General features: G+C 39.7%; 1 protein-coding gene across 2 annotated transcripts in view; it reads right to left on the bottom strand.

Annotated features, from left to right (window-relative positions):
• The window catches only part of LOC117462692 (low-density lipoprotein receptor-related protein 8-like), a 146,155-nt gene that overhangs the window by 34,065 nt on the left and 91,073 nt on the right, over positions 1–21,017 (bottom strand). For both annotated transcript variants that reach the window (XM_034104963.1, XM_034104964.1), the window contains 3 exons: positions 17,578–17,700; positions 3,596–3,715; positions 1,293–1,418 (listed from right to left, as the gene is read on the bottom strand). In XM_034104963.1, coding sequence (XP_033960854.1) covers positions 1,293–1,418; positions 3,596–3,715; positions 17,578–17,700 — 369 coding nt within the window. The remainder of the gene's footprint in view (positions 1–1,292; positions 1,419–3,595; positions 3,716–17,577; positions 17,701–21,017) is intronic.

Here is a 21,017-nt window from a genome sequence, read left to right as displayed (position 1 = left end):
CACTTTGTCCTCCACTAGTCCGATGACTTCTGTCAACAAGCCTAACGGGATGTCATCCAAAGGAATTAGCTAGGTATCAATGACGAGTCGCTTTACCTCATTATAACAGTTACGACCCAGGGAACTATCTAATGTGAGTGAAGGGACACTGAAGGATAGATTTATCCTTTGTTTCTCTCTTCTGGGTTTAGCAATGATGTCAATGCACGAGCAAGTGCAGAGGGATGATAAGAACCTCACAGCGGAAATATGTTTGTGATTATGAGATGCGGAGATCACAGAAAGCTGAGAGTGAAGTGTTGCACTAATGAGGCGGTGCAATATCTGAGAGCGTGTCTCGTTATCAAAAGTATGACAGCTTTTTGAACCATCAGTTGAGAGTCCAGATTTCTATTAATTGCCAATACGATTTTCTGTGTCAAAATAGAAACCCTTGAAGAGGCCCTATTAAGCTGTTTGGGGTTTTCCCTTTCCTGTAGTGTGTTTTATACACTCACTAACTGCTAGTTAACGCACATATCTAATCAGCCAATCACACGGCAGCAACTCAATGCATTTAGGCATGTAGACATGGTTGAGACGACCTGGTGAAGTTCAAACAGCATCAGAATGGGGAAGAAGAGATTTGGCATGGTTGTTGGTGCCAGACGGCCTGGTCTCAGTATTTCAGAAACTGCTGATCTGCTGGGATTTTCACATTTCAAAAAAGTGAAAATATCCAGCGAGCGGCACATTGTGCGTGATAGGCTAAGGGCGGCACTCAAAATGAACACAAAGCAAATGGATTGTTCCATCGGATTTTGGATAATTGCAGAATATAAACACATGATCATGATCCTTACACGTTTTGATCAGCAAGATAATCTTCACAAATAATATTCAAATGTGTGATTTTGAAAGATTAAAAACACGGTAGTAAAAAGCTAACAATTGGTTATAAACAAACTACTGTCGTCTTCACCGCTAATTTAACGACTGACTAGCATGAGGCGATATTACTTTTAGAACACTCCTTTAGCCACTTGTTAGCAACCGCCTTTATTAAGACCAGTAAAAACGTCTAAATGAACATTAACTGACGTTGTTTATGTAGAAGAACAAACCGAAAAATCCCTCAAGCTTGTGTTAACCATACATTCTTACAGGCATCTTACCAAAAACACATGTTTATATTTGTTTAACTTTGAGATAAGGGGACCTAAACGCAACTCCCCTGGTCTTTGGTCTCCGTCCTGCAGCACTGTTTGGTCTTAGACACCTTGCATTGTGTATCATTGATCATTGTGACTCACCTTCTGCCTTGCATGTCTTGGTAACGAGGTCCATCTCATAGCCTTCATGGCATTCACATTTAAAATCCCCCTTGTAGTTGATGCAGCTCTGGCTACAGGCGCTTGGGTTCTCACACTCGTCGATGTCTGCAAAAGACAAAGAAGAATGAAGAGAGGTTATCCATCAGCTGGAAGACAGAGAGCAACAGGCGCTGTCAGACGGACACACGGTGACTGATTCACCGCCGTGAGCTGCATCAGATCGGAGCGGCAACTCAAACAACAAAATATAAATAAAGCATTGCCTTTCTGAGATTAAGGGCTGTAATGGAGGAGTTTATGCACATTTATTGAGTTGTTCAGGGATGATGTATCTTTGTAGCCTTACCCGGAATTTAGACTCGCAACCCTCCCTCGACAAAAAGCAATGGGATTTTTCTATTGGAATTTTAAATATTGCAGTAAATAAGACCAAACACTTGTTTATGATACTTACACATGTGTTCATCAGGATAATCTCTACAAATAAACACCACTTTTATAATAGTTGAAACATAAATGCAATCGCCAGAAGTAAATAGCTAGCGTAACGCTGTCAGCGCCACCACCGCTAAGCTAGAGGCAGACTCATGTTCAGTTTAAGGGAGTTTAGTATTCCTGTTAAGTATCTTGTTCGCAACCACCATTTTCAAGAGATCTATTGTAAAAGCTTCAGACATTAACGAGTGGATAATAGGGTGGTTCAGAATTATTTTTGTAGGCCAACCAAGAAGTTAGCAAAGCAAAGGGGTCTGTTGACGAAAGGAATGGGATTTTCTTATATTGCAGAAAGTAAGCCATTCAGCCAACACAAGCTCATCATACTTAGCATGTTCTGTTCAGCAGGGTAGTCTCCACATATTCACACTACTTTGTGATTTTTGTATCGTAAATGATATCGTAGAAATAAACATGAGGACGTTTAGTAGTCTATTGAGTCCCTTGTTAAGTGAATCGAAGCTTCAGTCATTCACAAGTGGGGGATTTACTGATGTGTTTCATGTCGTAGGACAAAATGTAAACATCTCTACAGCTTTCTTTAGCCACAGACCTCATTTCAGGCATCTAAAAAAAAGCATGTTCAAAACACTTCTAACTTACAGACAGGGGAACCCAGAACAGCTACATTGCTAACTAATCTCCTGGTTTAGGACTCATTTCTGACCCACTCTATGACTCCAAGTGTTGAAGAAACACACAGACATTATGCCATTCACTATAATAGGAGGAAAGTAATCGACAGGGAGACTTCTCCGCTCGGCTTCCTCCTAACAGATCTCAGGCTTTTTCCTGGGGTGTGATGGAGAAACACAAGTGCTAAAAGGATGGGGAAGAGTGTGAAGGACAGGGTATAAGCGTGTGAGAGTGTGTGAAAGAGAAGTGTGGCTGTTCTAGATTCCCTGTGGGAGTGACAGGCAGGGCACATTAAACCAAGACGGACAGCTCGAGAGCTGAGAGCTGTCCAAGGCAATACACCAAAACACACTCCCAGAATCAAGCACACACACACACACACACACACACACACACACACACACACACACACACACACACACACACACACACACACACACACACACACACACACACACACACACACACACACACACACACACACACACACACACACACACACACACACACACACACACACACACACACACACACACACACACACACACACACACACACACACACACACACACACACACACACACACACAGCAGCTTGGTCAGCAGAGCCAAAATGCCACTCGTTTCTTTCCATCTGTCTGACTGTCTATCTAAAGCAGGGGTGTCAAACTCAAGGCCCGGGGGCCAAATCCGGCCCGCGACTTCATTTCATGTGGCCCGCAAGAGCTCTGAAAGAATGTAATATGTTTATTATACGGTTACATGCCGGTTTACAGATGCACGATGTCCATAAACTACATGTCCCATAATGCATCTTAAATTTGACCTTTTTTTTTTAATGTCACTTTTTTTTCAGAATTTGGCTCTTCTTTTAAAATAATTTTGTGACATTCTCACTGAAGAGACTTGCACTTATTTGCCCTAGACTTCTGCTTTCAGACGTATTTATTTATGAAGTTTTTACCCTATCCGATAATAATCCAATGCAGAGGCAATAAAGTAATTACATTATTTTATATTTATTAAATATTTATATATGTATGTTTATATAGTCTTAAAGTTGCAACCGGCCCTTTGAGTGCAACCATAATGCTGATGTGGCCCGCGATGAAATTGAGTTTGACACCCCTGATCTAAAGTTTCTTTACTTACCACCACAAGTCTTCTTGTCCAGTAGCTGGTAGCCTGTGGGGCACTGGCACTCGAAGCCGATTGGTCGATCCATGCAGACATGGGAGCAGCCACCGTTGTTGATCATACACTCATTCAGCCCTGGGAGACAAAGAAAGAGAAGCCAGTCTTAGAGAGGAACATTCCAAGACGTATATCTAGTGGTGCAGTGATGACACATGTGTGTAGGCCGACCCAGAAGTTAGCATCGCAAGGGCTCCGTCGACAAAAAGCAAAAGGAATTTTCCATAGTATTTCGGGATATTGCATAAAATAAGATCTGTGGCAAAAACATGTTGATGATACTTAAATGTCTGTTCAGCAGAATAATCTCATCAACACCACTTTTATGATTTTTGAAGCGCGAAGGCAACAGCTACAAGTAAAAACCTAAAGTTAGACTATAAACAATCTATATCACGGTCACATGACACCGCGTCAACACCGCTTAGTTTAAGAAGGATTCATGTTCTTGGTAGTCACTTATTTTGTCACTTTATAGCACTTTTTTTTTTCACTGATAAAAGCTTAAGACATAAACCAGTGGGTGATTTACTAATGTATTTTATGCTGTAGAAAAAAAATCTCTTCAGCTTGTGTTAACCACAGAACTTATTTCAGGCTAAAATAACTGTTGAGTTCAAGAAGAGGGGACTGGAAGCGGTCAAATGATAACTCATTCCCAGGTTTTAAAACTCATTACTGCACCACTCTATAACAACATTGAGCTTTGGGCTTCTCACCAAAAACATGTTCAAAACCATTGACTTCAAGAAGAGGGAACTGGAAGCCCCTCCCACAGTATGAGAAAACTAGTGCATGTGAGACTGTGGTGCAGGAACAATGAATATATATACATGAACTTCGTACATGGAAAATGGAACAGGGTGAACAGGAATACAAATAAAATACTGTACAGTGGAATAATATACTAATAATTGTAATTGTATATAATAAATATTATAGAAACATACACATATACGTACATATGTTGATAGCACATTGGGACATTACTGTGGCCCAAGGTTATCAAAAAATGTAAGAAATTGGATTTAGAATAAGCCCTCTGACTTTAGAATATATATTTGTAAAGGGTTTAATAGCAGTGGAATAGCTCATGATATCTGACAAAGGTGTATAAGTATGTGCGGCACAAGGTGTGGAAAATGGATATCATATTCATAATCTCCTTTTTATCCTGGCTCTTGTTCCTGGCTCTTTCTCAACCCTTTTTGAATCCTTATCAGATGTTCTCACAAGTGAAAAATAGGAATCAAAGAGACCCGACATCACACGCGATAAGCTCTTAAAACCCTGAATCAGGTCTATCTGCAGGGATGTGAAGCACAGAGGGGATTATCGCTGTGGACCGGGATATCTGAGATGTCCCTTAAGGATCCATCCCAGGAGTGAGAGAGGATGTCAACATTAAACAGGGACAATGAGTGATGTAAAAGAAGTGGGGAACAAACAACGGGTAAAAACACTCTCTTTAAACTGGGTCAGAGCAGCTGGCAGAGACGGCACATGGCAAAGAAGGAAGTTAGATGTTATTGTGCTGCACAATGACTTGATAGCAAGAAGGGCTTACAAGTCACCGGCTTGTACATTGTTTGGGTCAGATTTATAGCTTCCAACGGAAAAAAAGAAGCCACGCTAACTGAGTGAAAGCTAAAATAACCAGAAGAAGAATGATCCAACATTTCATTGAACAGCTTTGCTTTTCACACACACATTAAACACGGATGCACGGTGAACAAGTGACAACTGGAAAGGGGTGATAAAGAGAGGAATGGATTAAACTACAGGGGAAACCTCACTCCTCAATACGAGAGAGGGCTTCATTCGCTCAACAGCATTCTGCCCAATCTGGTGTAACACATGTGTCAATAGACAGGGAGCTTTATATATATATATATGATATATTATCAGTCATTGAAACAGGGCGACTGTAAACAGAGTTTGCGTGTGTTATAAAACAGTAGGCCTGAAGCACAGCATCTGAATCTGCAAACCCACCACAAGGAGTTTTGCAAAAATATGCTTTATTCACTGAATATGTAAACAGAATGCTGGAACAATGCATTAACAGATACATATGACTTTGTATTGTTTATTTGTGTTGGAGAAAGTGTGTAGATTATTGCACTAAATAAACAGGATATTAAATGATCACAGATCCTTTGTGGATTTGTAAGAGACCGGCTTTTATTTTGAAAGGGTATGGGCTTAAAATGCAGCTAACATATTATTACAAATATTTTTGTAAAAAGGGCATTTCTTTTTTTTTTATACATGAGGCTGAACAACATTTTTTTTTACAAAATGTATGTGCACTGTGCAGGTCTGCTACTTTCATTTTCAGATTTTCCTCCCGCATTTATTGTATAGGTTGATTATTATTATTTGAGGTTGAAGTAATAGTTAATCATTTTGGGATATTCACCCATTTACTTCCTTTCGAAGAGTATAGCTGGTTGCCCAGAAATAAGAAAGGTCCAGGAAGTTGTGCTCGTCTCGGGAAAATCAAAAAATGTAAACAAAATGTCATTTTCACACTTCATTTACACTTTATGTGTTGTGTGGATTTAACAAAAATAAATACAATGTGTAATGAGCGAGCTTTTGAGGCACTCTTATGTGGATTTTGTTATCTTTGGACGGGCCAGGCTAGCTCTTTGCCTGTTTAAAGTATTTGTGCTAAGCTAGCCGGCTGCTTGCTACATCTTTAATATACCGAAAGGATATGACAGTAGTTTCAGTCTTCTGATTTATCTTTACGTATTAACCCTAATCCCTTTAGGTACTTTACATTTTTTTTTTTACAATTTGAAGCAAAAGTTTTAATAAAAAATCTGAACATTAAAAGAGAAGTCTAGTCGAGAGACCTAGCTTGCAATGCTAAAACGTAGTACTGACATTGCCATTCATGATTCTACACACTCCACAGGCAAAAGAAGCCTTTGCTTTCTAAAAAACTATACTGATGCTATGTTGTTATTCCTTGCAGTCAAATGCTGAAAGTCTGTCCTGAAAACCCTGGCCCTTATTTACTTAAAAACAAAGAGTTAGACCAACTACCAGCTATCCACAGTGACTGCATGGATGACCTGTTCAGCTCATCTGTGGAGCTTTAGCACACCTACAGCACATTATTCTTTATATATTGTTAAAACAAATACAGGAAGATAAAGTTGACTCTCCAGGGATTGACTGAGGGTTGCTTTTGTGGGAACACTTCATCTCTGCTTTGTGTGAGTGCCAGCAGCACTAATTCAGCTGGATGGGTGACAGCAGCCTGCCACTCACAGGAGCTAACTCCCTTCATGTCACTGCTAGAATTAACTGCAGATGGAAGAAAGACTGAGATGTGTCTGTTTCTGTTTGAGGACTCACTCCTTCCTGGGTCTTTGAGTGGGCTGGGTGGTAACAAAGACGCCTCAGGAGGCCATGTGGTAAGATGAAGAGCTTTTTCTAGACCGCTTCCAAAGACAGGCGAGATTTAGAGGTCAGTCTCCCACGAGGAAACAAACATGACGTCTCCTTTTCTTCTCGACCTCCATCTCTCTTCCTCCACATCCTTCACCATGGTAACCCATTATGTACTACTTATGTTCTTCCCTTTTACACAGAGGTTACGCAATTGCTTTAGAGAAAAAACAACAGTTTTAACCCTAACTGATGCAGTTAGTCACTTCTTTAATGTTTGTTCTTTCTGATGTAAAGTCAAGGTTGTAACTGTATATCAATAATTATATAATTACTTGTTTTTCAAATTTGAAGGAGGGTGAGCAAGCATCTTGATGAACATTCATCATTAACTCCTCCAAAAAATATAGTTTATTCAATAATAAATGAATATGTTAATCATAATAGTTCTTCACTATATCTGTAAAACGTCTTTGAGCACCTGTAAAAACGCTAACAAATTAAATCTATTATTATTATTATTATTTATTAACAGTGATTGACAGCTGATAGGAATAATATGATTGTTAATAGTATCATATTCATTCAGACAAACATCGATGAGACAGTTAATTAATGTACTTATTGCAGCAGTCTGCATAGATGTGGTACCCCTGCTGGTCTAAGAGTGAAACAAACTCATTCAGTTATTGTTCAGTTAAAATTCATTAAATTACGTCTGCCACCTTATATGTAAGGCTTTACTGATGTGCCACAATAATATCACCTATGTGATTGATTTAAAATATTAATATTGTGGCTTTCCAAGTTAAAATTGATTGTAGGGGTGTAACGGTTCACAAACATTTCGGTACGTACCTCGTTTTTAGGTCACGGGTCGGTTCGGTACGTTTTCGGTACAGCAGAAAAAATTATCACAAAACATTAAAAAAATTTTTTTAATTATTATTAAACTGTGACTAATGTATTCAAATAAATACAAAATATAGTAAAATAAACATTAAGGTGCAGCATTTCGATGAACTGAAATAATCTGTATTTGAACTGTACTAGTACCTAAGCAGCCAGCTTGACATTAGGACTTGCTTGTCATTGTATTTTCATGTTGTTTAAAGAAAGATGAACTTTTCCACATTGCTTGCTGAAATGGCAGATCTGCTGGCACTAGCAATGTCTCCTGCTGTGGAGAACACCCTCTCGCTAGGGACAGAGGTAGCAGATACAGCCAGGTAGCGCTTTGCTAACATGGCAACATAAGGATATTTGGCGTTTGTAATAGCTTTGGCTCGGTCTGAACTTTTTGCGAGTGGTGGAGGCTTACATGCTAGTGGGAGTTGAGTTTGCACTTCAGTCTTTTTTCTTTTGGTACCGGTGATATTCACATTCGGGTGATGCCTTTTCAAATGAGTGTGATGTATTGCCAGCCACGTAACCAATGTTAGTTGAACAATGCCGACAAACAACTTTGGTTTGGTCCACCTGTCTTTGTCCATCATCCTTGTACGTAACTGCGAAACCAAAATGCTCCCAAACCGGAGACTTCAATGATGCTGGAGGATTTTCAGCTCAACTTTATCTGCGTTCGCCATTTCGACAGTTCCTCAAATTACTGACTACATTTGAACGCATTCCTGTGACCAGCTCTCATAGTATGCCTCTCGTCCAATGAAATTAAATGATATAGATTACTTCCATAAAGTTGTTCATGTTCTCAATTTTTTACGTTTAACGCTATATCCGTTCGGTAGACACGTGTACCGAACCGAAGGGCCCGTACCGAATAATTTCAGTACGGGTACGTGTACCGTTACACCCCTAATTGATTGATATGATTGCGATTTAAATCAGCATATACTTCTGTCAGGGGATGCCACCCCTCAAAATGTCCTGCCACCCCATGAATATTTGTCTAGATCCGCCCCTGCCTGAGAGAAACATGGATGGATATTTTTTCCTATTTAATTACATTTTATATACCAAAGAAATAAGTCGGTAATGAAAAGAAAATGTCATGTTGTTTCGGTTGGGTGACTTTATTGGATTCCTACTTTGAGACTTGAAATATTTTGTATCGTTTAGTTTTGTATATGGGTTGGAGCTTGTTTATCATGAAGTGTGTAGTTATTTCGCTGTGATATTGATTGGATAACTAACTGTAATCTAAATTCTGCCATCCGGCTTCAACTAAAATGTTATTCTTGTGTCTGTAGTAATTTGTCTGTATAACTATTGAATAAAAACATGCTGTAATGCTGTTATAAGACCCTCAAATATGAAGATTTCTTTGTTTTGTATCATATTAAAGTGAATATCTTTGGATTCTGAAGTGACAAACACCACTTTGCTCTTGAGATGGACATATTTGATATTTTCACAATATTTGCTAATGAAAACAAGCATTAGTTGCGGGTCTATTTATGATCACAGACTAACATTATTCCCACATACTGTGTCTGTGCCTTTCATACAACAATTAAACAGAAACAACAGTCCTGCCTGGAACAAGCGGGAGGTGACGGTGATGAGAAATGAATGGTGTGTCGGGTAATGAGTCCGACCCGTGTATTTCTAACGAGATGTTGAAACACAGAAAAATATTTGTTTGAGCACCGAGAAAAACGCGTATTTCCCTCTGATGTAAGGCTGATGCGGGCGAATGCAATCACACCGAACAACTACGGACAAGTGTGTGTCTGTGCGGCGGGGAGTATCACTGTCTCTCTGTGTGTGCTTTCCTGTGTGTGTTTCGGTTTGGGGAACAGTTGAGCGAGCACAGCGATGAGCAAGGGGTGTGTGGACATGCTTTTAATGAGCTGAGAACAAGACCCCAGCTGAAGTAGGGAAGGGAGGTGTGAAGAGGGACAAAAGGAGGAGAATTACTCTCTGGGATACCTGTGTCGTAGTTTCTATCCCTGGCAGAGGTCAGCCTGCCCTGCCATCTGTCACTTGCACCTCCTTAACTTTATCATCCTCTGAGATGTTGTATCTGTCTCATGTCCGAAACGTTCTGTCTGAGCTCTTCAGCACAGAGGGCTTTACATTTTCTTAAATGGGGGGAAATGGGCATCTACCAATCTGAGGGTCAGAGGTTCGATCCCAAGCCCCTGCAGTCAACAAGGCAAATTGTCTTGGGTAAGATACTTAACCCCAAATTGCTACCCTAGACCTTCAAATGTTCAAGATTAAAAGGTTTTATTGTCATACGAGCAGTAGCTAAAGCAGCTTTGGCAATAAAAAGCTTAAATATTAGGCTCCTTCAACAATGCAACATTCACCATACTTAAATACGGTGGGCAACTGGCCCAAAAAACCTTTCCATAAGGAGGAACGCGCAGCAGTTTCAAAAACATTATGCAAATATAAAATGACAAAAGTGCTAAAACGAAACGCTGCAAGAAGCTCAAAACACAATGGAAATGGGGACACCAAAAAGTAAGGAAAAAAGTGATACAGCGCTTGTTGACATTCAGGGATTATAAAGAGGGCCAACTGTCACGTACCTAAAATGTACGTTTTATTGGCTTAATTTAACAACGTGATTGCATGACTCGTTCTGATGTTATTGCAGATCTTCTAGCTCGTTAACCTAACCATGACATGGTAAGTCATGTAAACAAAACAATTTCTTAAATGTCCTCATGGTACGTAAAACAGCTTAAGAGTAGAAAGTATTGTGAGACAGGAAAATAGGGATGGTACACAGCAGACGAAGCATTTGATGCCAATTACTACACACAGGCTCTAGTTCTGAGCAACTGAGGCTGCTGCTCATTTGAATGTGCTTCTGAGGCCTTTGAAATGCAAGGTAGTGAGAGGGAGGTGTTTGCAGTTTTGTTATGGCAAACATGATTAAACGTCTAAATTAACTAACCGAATCCACTAACAATTTCATTGTTTATTTCACAGAGCTTAGCCGACAAACACAATCTCTTTCATTTCATACCACAAGATTATAGGAGCGAGGTAACAACCAAACACCTGTGTGAAGAAAAATAAAATAAGGCAAGGCAAGTTTATTTATATATATTTACAAGGCAATTCAAAGTGCTTTACAAAAAATGAAAGACATTAAGAAGAAGAAAAAGGCATTTAAAATCAGTCATTAAAAAGAAAAGCTAAGAAAAAAAAAACATTAAAAGAAAAAATACATGGATAAAAGTTACAGTGCAGTCTAAGATATGAATAGTTCAATTAAACATTAAAAGATAAAATACAGGGATAAAAGTTACAGTGCAGTTTAAGATATGAATAGTTCAATTAAAAGCAGCGACAAAAAGAAAAGTCTTCAGCCTGGATTTAAAAGTAGTAAGAGTTGCAGCGGACCTGCAGGTTTCTGGGAGTTTGTTCCAGATATACTGAGCATAATAACTAAATGCTGCTTCTCCATGTTTAGTTCTGACTCTGGGGACAGAAAGCTGACCAGTCCCTGAAGACCTGAGAGATCTGGATGGTTCATAGTTTAGCAGGAGGTCAGTAATGTATTTTGGGCCTAAACCATTCAGTGCTTTATAAACCAGCAGCAGTATTTAGAAATCTATTCTTTGACACACAGGAAGCCAGTGTAAAGACTTCAGAACTGGAGTGATGTGATCCACTTTCTTAGTGTTAGTGAGGACTCGAGCAGCGGCGTTCTGAATCAGCTGCAGCTTCCGAATAGATGTTTTAGTGAGACCTGTGGAGACACCATTGCAGTAGTCCAGTCTACTGAAGATAAAGGCATGGACAAGTTTTTCCAAATCCTGCTGTGACATTAGTCTTTTAATCCTAGATATGTTCTTTAGGTGATAGTAGGCTGATTTAGTAACTGTTTTAATGTGACTGTTGAAACTCAGGTCAGAGTCCATGACTACACCTAGATTTCTGGCTTTATCTGTTGGTTTGAACATTGCACACTGAAGCTCAGCGCTAGCTTTTATACGTTCTGCCTTGGCTCCAAAAACCATTACCTCAGTTTTATCTTTGTTTAATTGGAGAAAGTTCTGACACATCCAGTCATTGATTTGTTCAATGCACTTACTCAGTGTTTGAATTGGAGCATAGTCTCCTGGTGAAATTGTTACGTACATGTGTGTGTCATCTGCATAGCTATAGTAACTTATTTTGTTGTTTTTCATTATCTGAGCCAGTGGTAGCATGTAGATCAGGGGTGCCCAACCTTTTTTGAACCGAGAGCTACTTTTAAAGTTGCCAGTCTGCCGAGATCTACCAGTCCAAATAGAGAGGCATAGCCATTACTGACAGCCTACTACCAGGTAAATACACACTACTTGTATAAAACTGACCTTTAATACTCCATAAAATACTGCAGATCCTTTATCTTACCTCTTTCTAATCTACACACATACAAGTATTTGTACACAACAGTGTTGTTGATACAGAGTTGGAGTTTATTCACACGTCACATACTACAGTGGGTAATGTTTTCAAGAAACATTGAACAGTGCTGCCACATATGACACAGGGAAAAAAGAAAAGACTCTGAACCCTTTCTTTGCCATTATATAAAAATAGTGTTGCTACAAAAGTATAAATTAGGCTTACTAATAAGACAACTCAGATCTGAAGCTACACAGGAATCTGCTGCCAAAGTGCAATAAAAAAGACAACATTAATAGAATCAAACACTTTTTTTGTTGCATTTTAGTCGAGTATAAAAATAAATGCCTTTTAAAATAGGATGCAAGCAACACTAGTTTCATAACCTGAATTGATAATAGACTATAATCAATTTAAGTTTGCATTCTTATACCATTTTGTACAATAATTATAATGAATAAGTTCAAACAAATTAAAACTTACAGCTGATTAATAACGGTATCTAACTTGAGTTATTATTATATCAAAAACCTGTTGAAATGCTTCTGTTATTTTTACTGTCCCCAAAAGCGCGCCGGCAGCCTCCAGGAAAGCTTCTTTCACAACTTCGCCGTCTTTGAAAGACTTCATGTGTTTCGCAAGAACGTGACTGACATGATAAGATGCTCTGGAGCAGCCTGGCTCTTGTAGTTGGGCCTGGTGAATATGGACTGCTGTGCATTTAGCTGTCCTTTCAGGCCCCTCACCTTTTGGGAGCGTAGGGCAGAATTAAGAGGGAATTCCGTCTCGTAGCGTAAAGCGTAAAGCCACGCTCGCATTGCAGATGAGACAGATGGACTTTGAATTGGAATAGATACAAAAATGATCATCCTCCCACTCGGAGTGAAAATTATATATTTTGGGCTTTTTTGCTTCTGCCATAATTGCGGTCTTGTGTGTGTGCGGACTGTCACTCCTGTTGACACGGACAACGTCAGCGAAATAGTGCCCACTGCCCACCAGCCACGCCCTCACACATGGGGTCAAGCCGGCCAATCACAAAGCTTTGGTGCGTTCAAGTGCATTATTCTGGCACGGGAAGATTATGTTACAGGACATTAACGATAAAACAGAATATTGCTGTTCTATTTTTAGACACATCTCGCGATCGACTGGTTGGGCACCCCTGATGTAGATGTTAAAGAGAAGAGGCCCCAAGATGGAGCCTTGAGGAACCCCACATGTCATATTTGTCAACTCAGATGTGTATTTACCTATAGAAACAAAGTTGTTTCTGTCCTTTAAGTAGGATTCAAACCAATTTAGAACTGTTTCCGAAAGTCCCACCCAGTTTTCCAGTCGGTCTAGTAATATGCTGTGGTCAACAGTGTCAAACGCAGCACTGAGATCTAATAATACTAACACTGAAGTTCTGCCACTGTCTGTGTTTAAGTGGATGTCATTAAAGACCTTTACAAGAGTGGTCTCAGTGCTGTGGTTTGGACGAAAGCCTGACGGGAACACATCGAAACAGTTATTTAAATGCAAGAAATTACTCAACTGTTGAAAAACAACTTTTTCAATGATTTAACCTAGAAATGGGAGGTTTGATATGGGCCTGTAATTGTTGCATCTAGATTATTCTTTTTAAGAGCGGTTTAATGACTGCAGTTTTCAGGGCCTGTGGGAAAATACCTGAGTGAAGAGATTTGTTTACGATATGAGTAGATCTGAGGCCATGCAAGGCAAAACATCTTTGAAAAATCCTGTTGGAATAATATCAAGGCAGCAGGAGGAGGATTTCAGAAGTTGTATAATGTCCTCTAGGTTTTTATCATTAATCTGATGGAATTGTGTCATGGTGTTTGAATTGATGTTAAGTGGACACAGAGACAACACATTTGCTGTTCCTGATGCAGAGGCACTGACTGCTTGTCTGATTTTCTGAATTTTGTCAGTGAAGAAGGAGGCAAAATCATTGCACGCCCTGGTGGATAGAAATTCAGAGGCTACTGACACTGGGGGGTTAGTTAGTCTGTCGACGGTAGCAAACAAGGCACGTGCGTTGTTTTTGTTTTTGGTAATGATGTCAGAGAAGAACGATTGTCGTGCCTTTTTCAATTCCAAATTATAAAGGCCAAGTCTCTCTTTATAGACTTCAAAGTGAACCTGGAGATTTGTTTTTCACCACCTGTGTTCAGCTTTTCGACATTCTCTTTTTTCTGTTTTTACGGTCATGGCCTTTCTCCATGGAGATATTTTCTTGCCAGACACTTCCTTTACCTTAGTTGGAGCAATGGCATCTATAACATTTTAAATGTTTGAATTAAAATGATCTACTAGCTCATTTACTGAGATGTTAGCAGGGGCAAGTGTGGAAGAAAAATTCTGAGTAAACATTTCCCTAGTATTTTCAGTTAAATATCGCTTTGTGGTTACCTCTTTTTGAACATTTGTGTGAACAGAAATAGAGCTCTCAAAGAAAACACAGGAATGGTCAGAGAGTGCAACATCAGTCACCACAACCTTAGAGATATTCAGACCCTTTGAGATAATTAAGTCCAGAGTGTGCCCCTTATTGTGCGTGGGCTCCGTCACATGCTGAGTCAGTCCATAGCTATCAAGAACACAAAACAGTTATTTTGCCCCTCTGTCCTGGGGGTTGTCAACATGGATGTTAAAATCACCAACAATGACTAGACGGTCAAAGTCAATACACACTATAGACAGTTCAGTAAAGTCATCAAAAAAGCTTGCACAGTATTTGGGTGGTCTATAGATATTTAGAAACAGAGCTCGAGAGGAGCATTTCAGCTGAAGGGCCACATATTCAAAAGAATCAAAGTTTCCATACGATGTCTTCCTGCATTGAAGTGAATCATTGAACAGAATAGCAACTCCACTCCCTTTATTATGCATTCTTTCCTGACTCATAAACTAAAGTTGGGAGGGGTTGATTCGATAAGAACAGCTGCACTGTTATTTTGTTCAATCCAAGTTTCCGTTAAAAACATAAAATCGAGATTGTGCTCAGTGATAAAATCATTGATTAAAAATGTTTTTCCTGCCAAAGACCTGACATTTAATAAAGCTAGTTTAAGTTTTTTAAACACACTATTAGTCATGTTTTTTGTAACAAGCTGTGGCTGACATGGAATCACTGCTAAATTAGATAAACTCACACAAACGTTTGAGCGCTTCCTGTTTCTAAGATGATTCACCGCTCTTAATCTATTACCTATCAACACAGATATCGGCAAAGCTACTGGCAGGCAGGGCCCCGGCATGTCCTGGAAAGAGTTGAGAGTGCCATACGCCCTTGAGCCTGGACCCAGCACATATCAGTAAGAGTTTGTTGCGTCTGGGCAGATGGTGCGGGGGTAAAGGACATGCTGCCAGGGGGGGGGAGGTGGTTGACGTAGGCACGGTGATGAAGACGGGGGAGATGGTGCGCGTCTCTGCTGTGATTTTGGTGGGCGTCGTTGAGGAGCGGGGGTAAAGGACATGCTGCCAGCCCTGCGTATCGCCTTAGTTTGGTCTTTGAACTCCAGGAAGGAATCGGTGCCAACCCTCTGTATCTCCTTCATGTGTTCAACGATCTCCAGGAGGGTGGGCGAGGGTGAAAGGGTGAACGGAGTATCCTCAAAGGCGTTGACAGGGGGGGGGGATGACGGGCAGTGGAGACTCCTCCATGTGTCTCATAGGTCTCCCATAATCAGAACATTCCTCAGGCGGGTGCAGTGATAATTCTTCAGGGTTTTCTGCGCGATGTGTTGTGTCTTTCTCCTGTTTTGATTCCTCTTGCCGCTTGTCCTTGGCAGAGGGAACAGATTGATGACGCAGGCAGTTGAATATGTTAGAGATAAACAATTTCACTCCTGACTTGTTCAGGCAAACTCCATTTGCCTTGAAAAGATGTCTGCGATCCCAGAAAAAGTTAAAATTGTCAATAAAATGCACAGAATGGTCAGTACAGACAGTTGAAAGCCAGGTGTTCAGTGCAAACAATCTGCTGAATCTCTCCACTCCTCTTCTGACTGGCGGTAGAGGGCCAGTGATGAACACCTCTGCATTTAGAGAGCTGACAGTTTCCAACAAACATTTAAAGTCTTCTTTCAGCACTTCTGACTCTTGTTTCACAACATCATTTGTTCCAATGTGCAGTACCACATTCTTCACAGTCAGATGTTTAGCCCCAATATGCAGGATCTTCTCAGCCAAGTCAGAGACCACATCCTTGGGAAAACAGAGTACTTTGGTGTTGTTCTTATTACACAGACCTTTTACATCTCTTACAGCAGAGTCACCCACAATCAGAGTTTCAGGCCCAGTCGTTTAGCCTCTAGCCTTTTACTTTTGGAGTAGCTATTGGTCCTTACCCTGCTGTGTGAAGAGGACAGGTTATCCAGGTCATCAGAAAGGGATCTCCGGTTCTCGGTCAGCGGAGCGTATCTGTTCTGGATTGGCACACTTGGTGGTTTAGGAGGATTGTTTGTAATTCTCCCTTTAGCAGCTGTCCACGGCTGTTTCCTAGTATGAATAGGGGTTGAAGAGGCGCTCTTCCTGGGTGATAACAATGCAGGCCAGCCGGTCGCATCACAGATTTCAGAGCGATGGGCTCTGCCTGTTATCCGTCCTCCCAAATCCCATGGAAATGATTTACTCTTAGGCTTTGCACCCAGAGAGTTCCAGGAAGGACTACCACTTGTAGATTTATTACCCAGTACACAGCCCTCCTGTTCCTTGGAATCCTTGTAGCTGCTAACTAGCTGTGAGTTAGCATACTCTTCTCCATTATTTTGCAACACTGGTAAAGTGGTGTCATTCCCACAACATAGTCCATTCACTTCCACGTTAACTTCCAACCGTTGCATTTTCATTTCCAACACAGCCATCTTCTGTATACGTTTGTGGAAGTCATCTGTAGAGAGCGGAGGCATTTTGCTACCAACTAGCTTAAGCTAAATAGCATGCAGTAGCCTACCAGGCTTTAGCTGTTGCTAGGCCACGCTACTGTAAGACTGAGGTCGTCGTAAAAATGTTGAAATATGGCTGAAACCCTCCGTCTATTTACGAAGATGAACTGTCCCAGTGATAAGTTAATGTCCAGCAGCCGCTGCTCGAAGTTTTCAGAGAATAAGAATAGGAAAATCAGCATAAAAAGTAAGCAGAGGCAGGAGCAAGCAGAAAAGCGTCTGCACTGTAAGAAAGATAAGGAATTATAAAATAGGTCCTCTTACCGCACTCCTTCTTGGGCTCGTCTGATCGGTCCTTGCAGTCTTTGATAGAGTCGCACACCTTGGAGCTGTCGATACACTCGCCGTTCTTACACAGGAACTTCAGGGGGCCCTCACATTTGGTGGCTACAGCAGAAAAGAACAAGATAGATCAGCATCTACTCTATAAAGTGTATTTTGCATAGGCTATTGCAAACATAAACTTATGCAAAAAAGTGTGTGAAGCATAGGCCAGGAACCCATTGACTTTGCTTCACGGACTGATTTTTGTCAACTGTCCCCAGTGGTGAAAAGTAACTAAGTAGATATACTCAAGTATAACACTTAACTACCATTTTGAGGTACTTGTACTTTACTTGATTATTTACATTTTGTGCCACTTTGTACTTCTACTCCACTACGATTCAGAGGAAAATGGTGTACTTTTACTCCACTACATTTATTTAATACCTTTAGTTACTTCACAGATTTGGATTAATGATGTGAAATATAATCAACAATAATCAGACTTTAGTTCCACCTGGAGTAAATTCACAAGCTACAAAGTCATTCAAACTAGCTGCACCTTTACCAGCTTTGAGAACACTTTCATGATCAATCATTATAATCCAAACATATTTATAATACAGATATACAGTATATTATTCTGAAAAGGGCCAATCTTCACAATAAGTACTTTTTTGTTTGGTTCTTTAAGCATATTTTGATGCTAATACTTTTCAACTTTTACTTGAGTAACATTTTGATTTCAGGACTTTTACTTGTAGCAGAGTATTTCTACACTCTCGTACTTCTACTTAAGTACAAGATCTGAGTACTTCTCACACCTCTGACCAAAAGTCCACACTGAGCTGAGGAAAAGGGCAGTTATGCTGCTTAATTTGCTTGGAAAAATATGCATATATGAGTTGAAACTCAGGGAACTGGTATCTCTAAACAGTTTTAAAGTGCTTTTTAGTGACCGAGAAGATGCTGTTCCTGATTGTGACCATATATGTTTTCTGTTTTTTAAATGTGTGTTCTGTAACTGTGCTGCTGTGTTTCTTGGCCAGGTCTCTCTTGCAAAATACATTTTCTCTCAATAAGAATTATTCCAGGTAAAAAATAAATAAACGTAATTTATGCTGGGACATCTCCCCACCACTTTCTGAAAATTGCCAATTTTGTCCCCACCACCTTTTCAAAGTATAATTTGTTTAAAATGTTTTTAAAAAACAGCGTGCATGAGATGTTTTAATAATCACTTCGATAGAAATATGAGCAACATGTAATCTGGAGAACAGTTTGTCAGTTCACTTTTGGTGGGTGTACTTCTGGGGACCCAAGTGCTGCAATTTGGACACACATTTAATATTGGTAAACCTGGTATAGAAAATAAAAAAGGCAAGATTTCCCCCCCTTTGCAGCAGCGGGGCACAGGGACTGCAATAGTTGTAATAACCCCCAAACTTGCATGTGCCACAATCAGAAACAGATTCCTGACACAGTTTCTTTGTTGAGTTGGGTTTGTGACATTGAAAAACAAAGCAAGGTATTCAGGCGTCTTAAGGTGTTGCTAACAAATAGTAAGCCGTAGTAAGGGCATTGTTTCCTGTTTGCGCACAATGCACTTGTCTTTTATATCTGGAAAGGTGTCACCAGCGCTTTTTCAAGTGAAGCCCATAGTGTGAAGTCATACCAAACGTCCAGTGGTTCACCAGACTCCTTCAGGCTCAGGTGAAACAAGTGGTAGCTTAAAATGCTCTTCACTCAGATATTTATATGACTTCACCTAAAAAACTGAGTGTAATAAAAGCTCAACTTTAATTTGGTCCAGTTTTTAAAGCTAGGATTTCATTTCCTGTGACGCCATTTTGTACTAAATGATGCATTATAGTCAGAAGAGGGAGCAGTAATGGGACCAGAAAGAGAACCGGGATGGATCCACACATTATGATCAATGGTCATAAGGTACTGCATGTATTATATATAAATGGACAATCATTTGTGTCCAGAGAACTCCTATATCTTTTTATTTAAAGTAAGTTAATGTATAACTGGTATGGTTTCCATTAAATCAACCCTATCCTCGATCCTTTAATGATACTATATTCATTATCAGTTTTTTCCAGATACATTTTTTCGCTCAGGGCTCATTTAGACGCTTATCGTCAGTTAGCTGAGTTTCTTCCCGTTAATGACACATTAATAGGTTTTTAAATGTTAAGAAGCCCTGAGACACAGTTTCACGGGGGCCTCCGGGTTGAACAGGTTAAAGCAATTAGAATGATGCCAACATTTGTTCAGTTTGTTTCTCTGATAAGGTTATATTCAGATGTCCAATGACTACAATTATTAATGCGGAAAAAGTTAACAACGACCAAGATCTAAAAAGTGTGAAATAAGAATGTGGCTTAAATAAAACTGTGATGACAGCTTCTGTCAGATTACAGACACCAAAAGTAGTGTACTGGTAACGTCATTAAAATAACGGATTTACAGACTATAGAAAAACATTTTGGGAAAGTATATAGGGGAAAAAAGTGTACCTAAATGAACAACTCAACAACATACATAATATAAATAGTCGTTTTTGTACATTTTAACACTAGAACCGCCAGAGGTCGCTGTATACCTAAAACCGCCAACGGGTAAAATGTACCCGCTATTGATTTTCAAGGTACAATGTTCTTTTATTTATCATACAGAACAGTGAGTTTTGATCGCATAGGGATGACACTTATACCAATAGAATCTGTGGACTCTCTGCTTTTATATATATTTTATATGATCTAGTTTGTGCAGATAACATGAAGTATAAAATATCGCTAAGAGTGCTGATTTAAAACGCTTGGTGTTAGACTTGTGTTTTGTTTAGGTACAAATCTCTCTATCTATAACTATCTATCAATCTATCTGTAATGTTCTGTTCTATGGACATATAATTGTCTACATAAACAGATGACTCAAACCAAAACTAAAATAAAATAAAATAGAAGGAGCAAACATAGATAATAAATGGAGTTGTACTGTAGCATGTACTGTGATAGCAGTCGTGTTACTTTTGTCCTAAATTGTCCTAAAAACTCACCTCTTCAATCTGGCTTTGAATGTGTGATTGTTGTTGTATTGCTTGATTTTGATTTTAATTTGACTTTAACTATATTTATTTGTTGTTCTTTTCTATTCACTATCTCTGTAAAGCGACTTTGAGCACCTGTAAAAGCGCCTACAAAATAAATCTATCATTATTATTATTAAATTCCCAATAATTCTACCACAAATACCACTAGATCCCAATAACCAAAAATGACATTTTCACAAAGGCAGACAGGTGCCAAAGGCTGAGAACACTCAATCAAATATATAAATATATACCAGCAGAGAGACTAAAAATAGGAAGAGAGATTAATCAGACCCCGGCAGAGAGGAGAAAGACCCTGACAGGCTGACAGGTGAACCCA

This window comes from Pseudochaenichthys georgianus, chromosome 17, assembly GCF_902827115.2.
Source record: "Pseudochaenichthys georgianus chromosome 17, fPseGeo1.2, whole genome shotgun sequence".
In the NCBI taxonomy this organism is placed as follows: domain Eukaryota; kingdom Metazoa; phylum Chordata; class Actinopteri; order Perciformes; family Channichthyidae; genus Pseudochaenichthys; species Pseudochaenichthys georgianus.
This window is presented reverse-complemented; position numbering and strand designations above follow the sequence as displayed.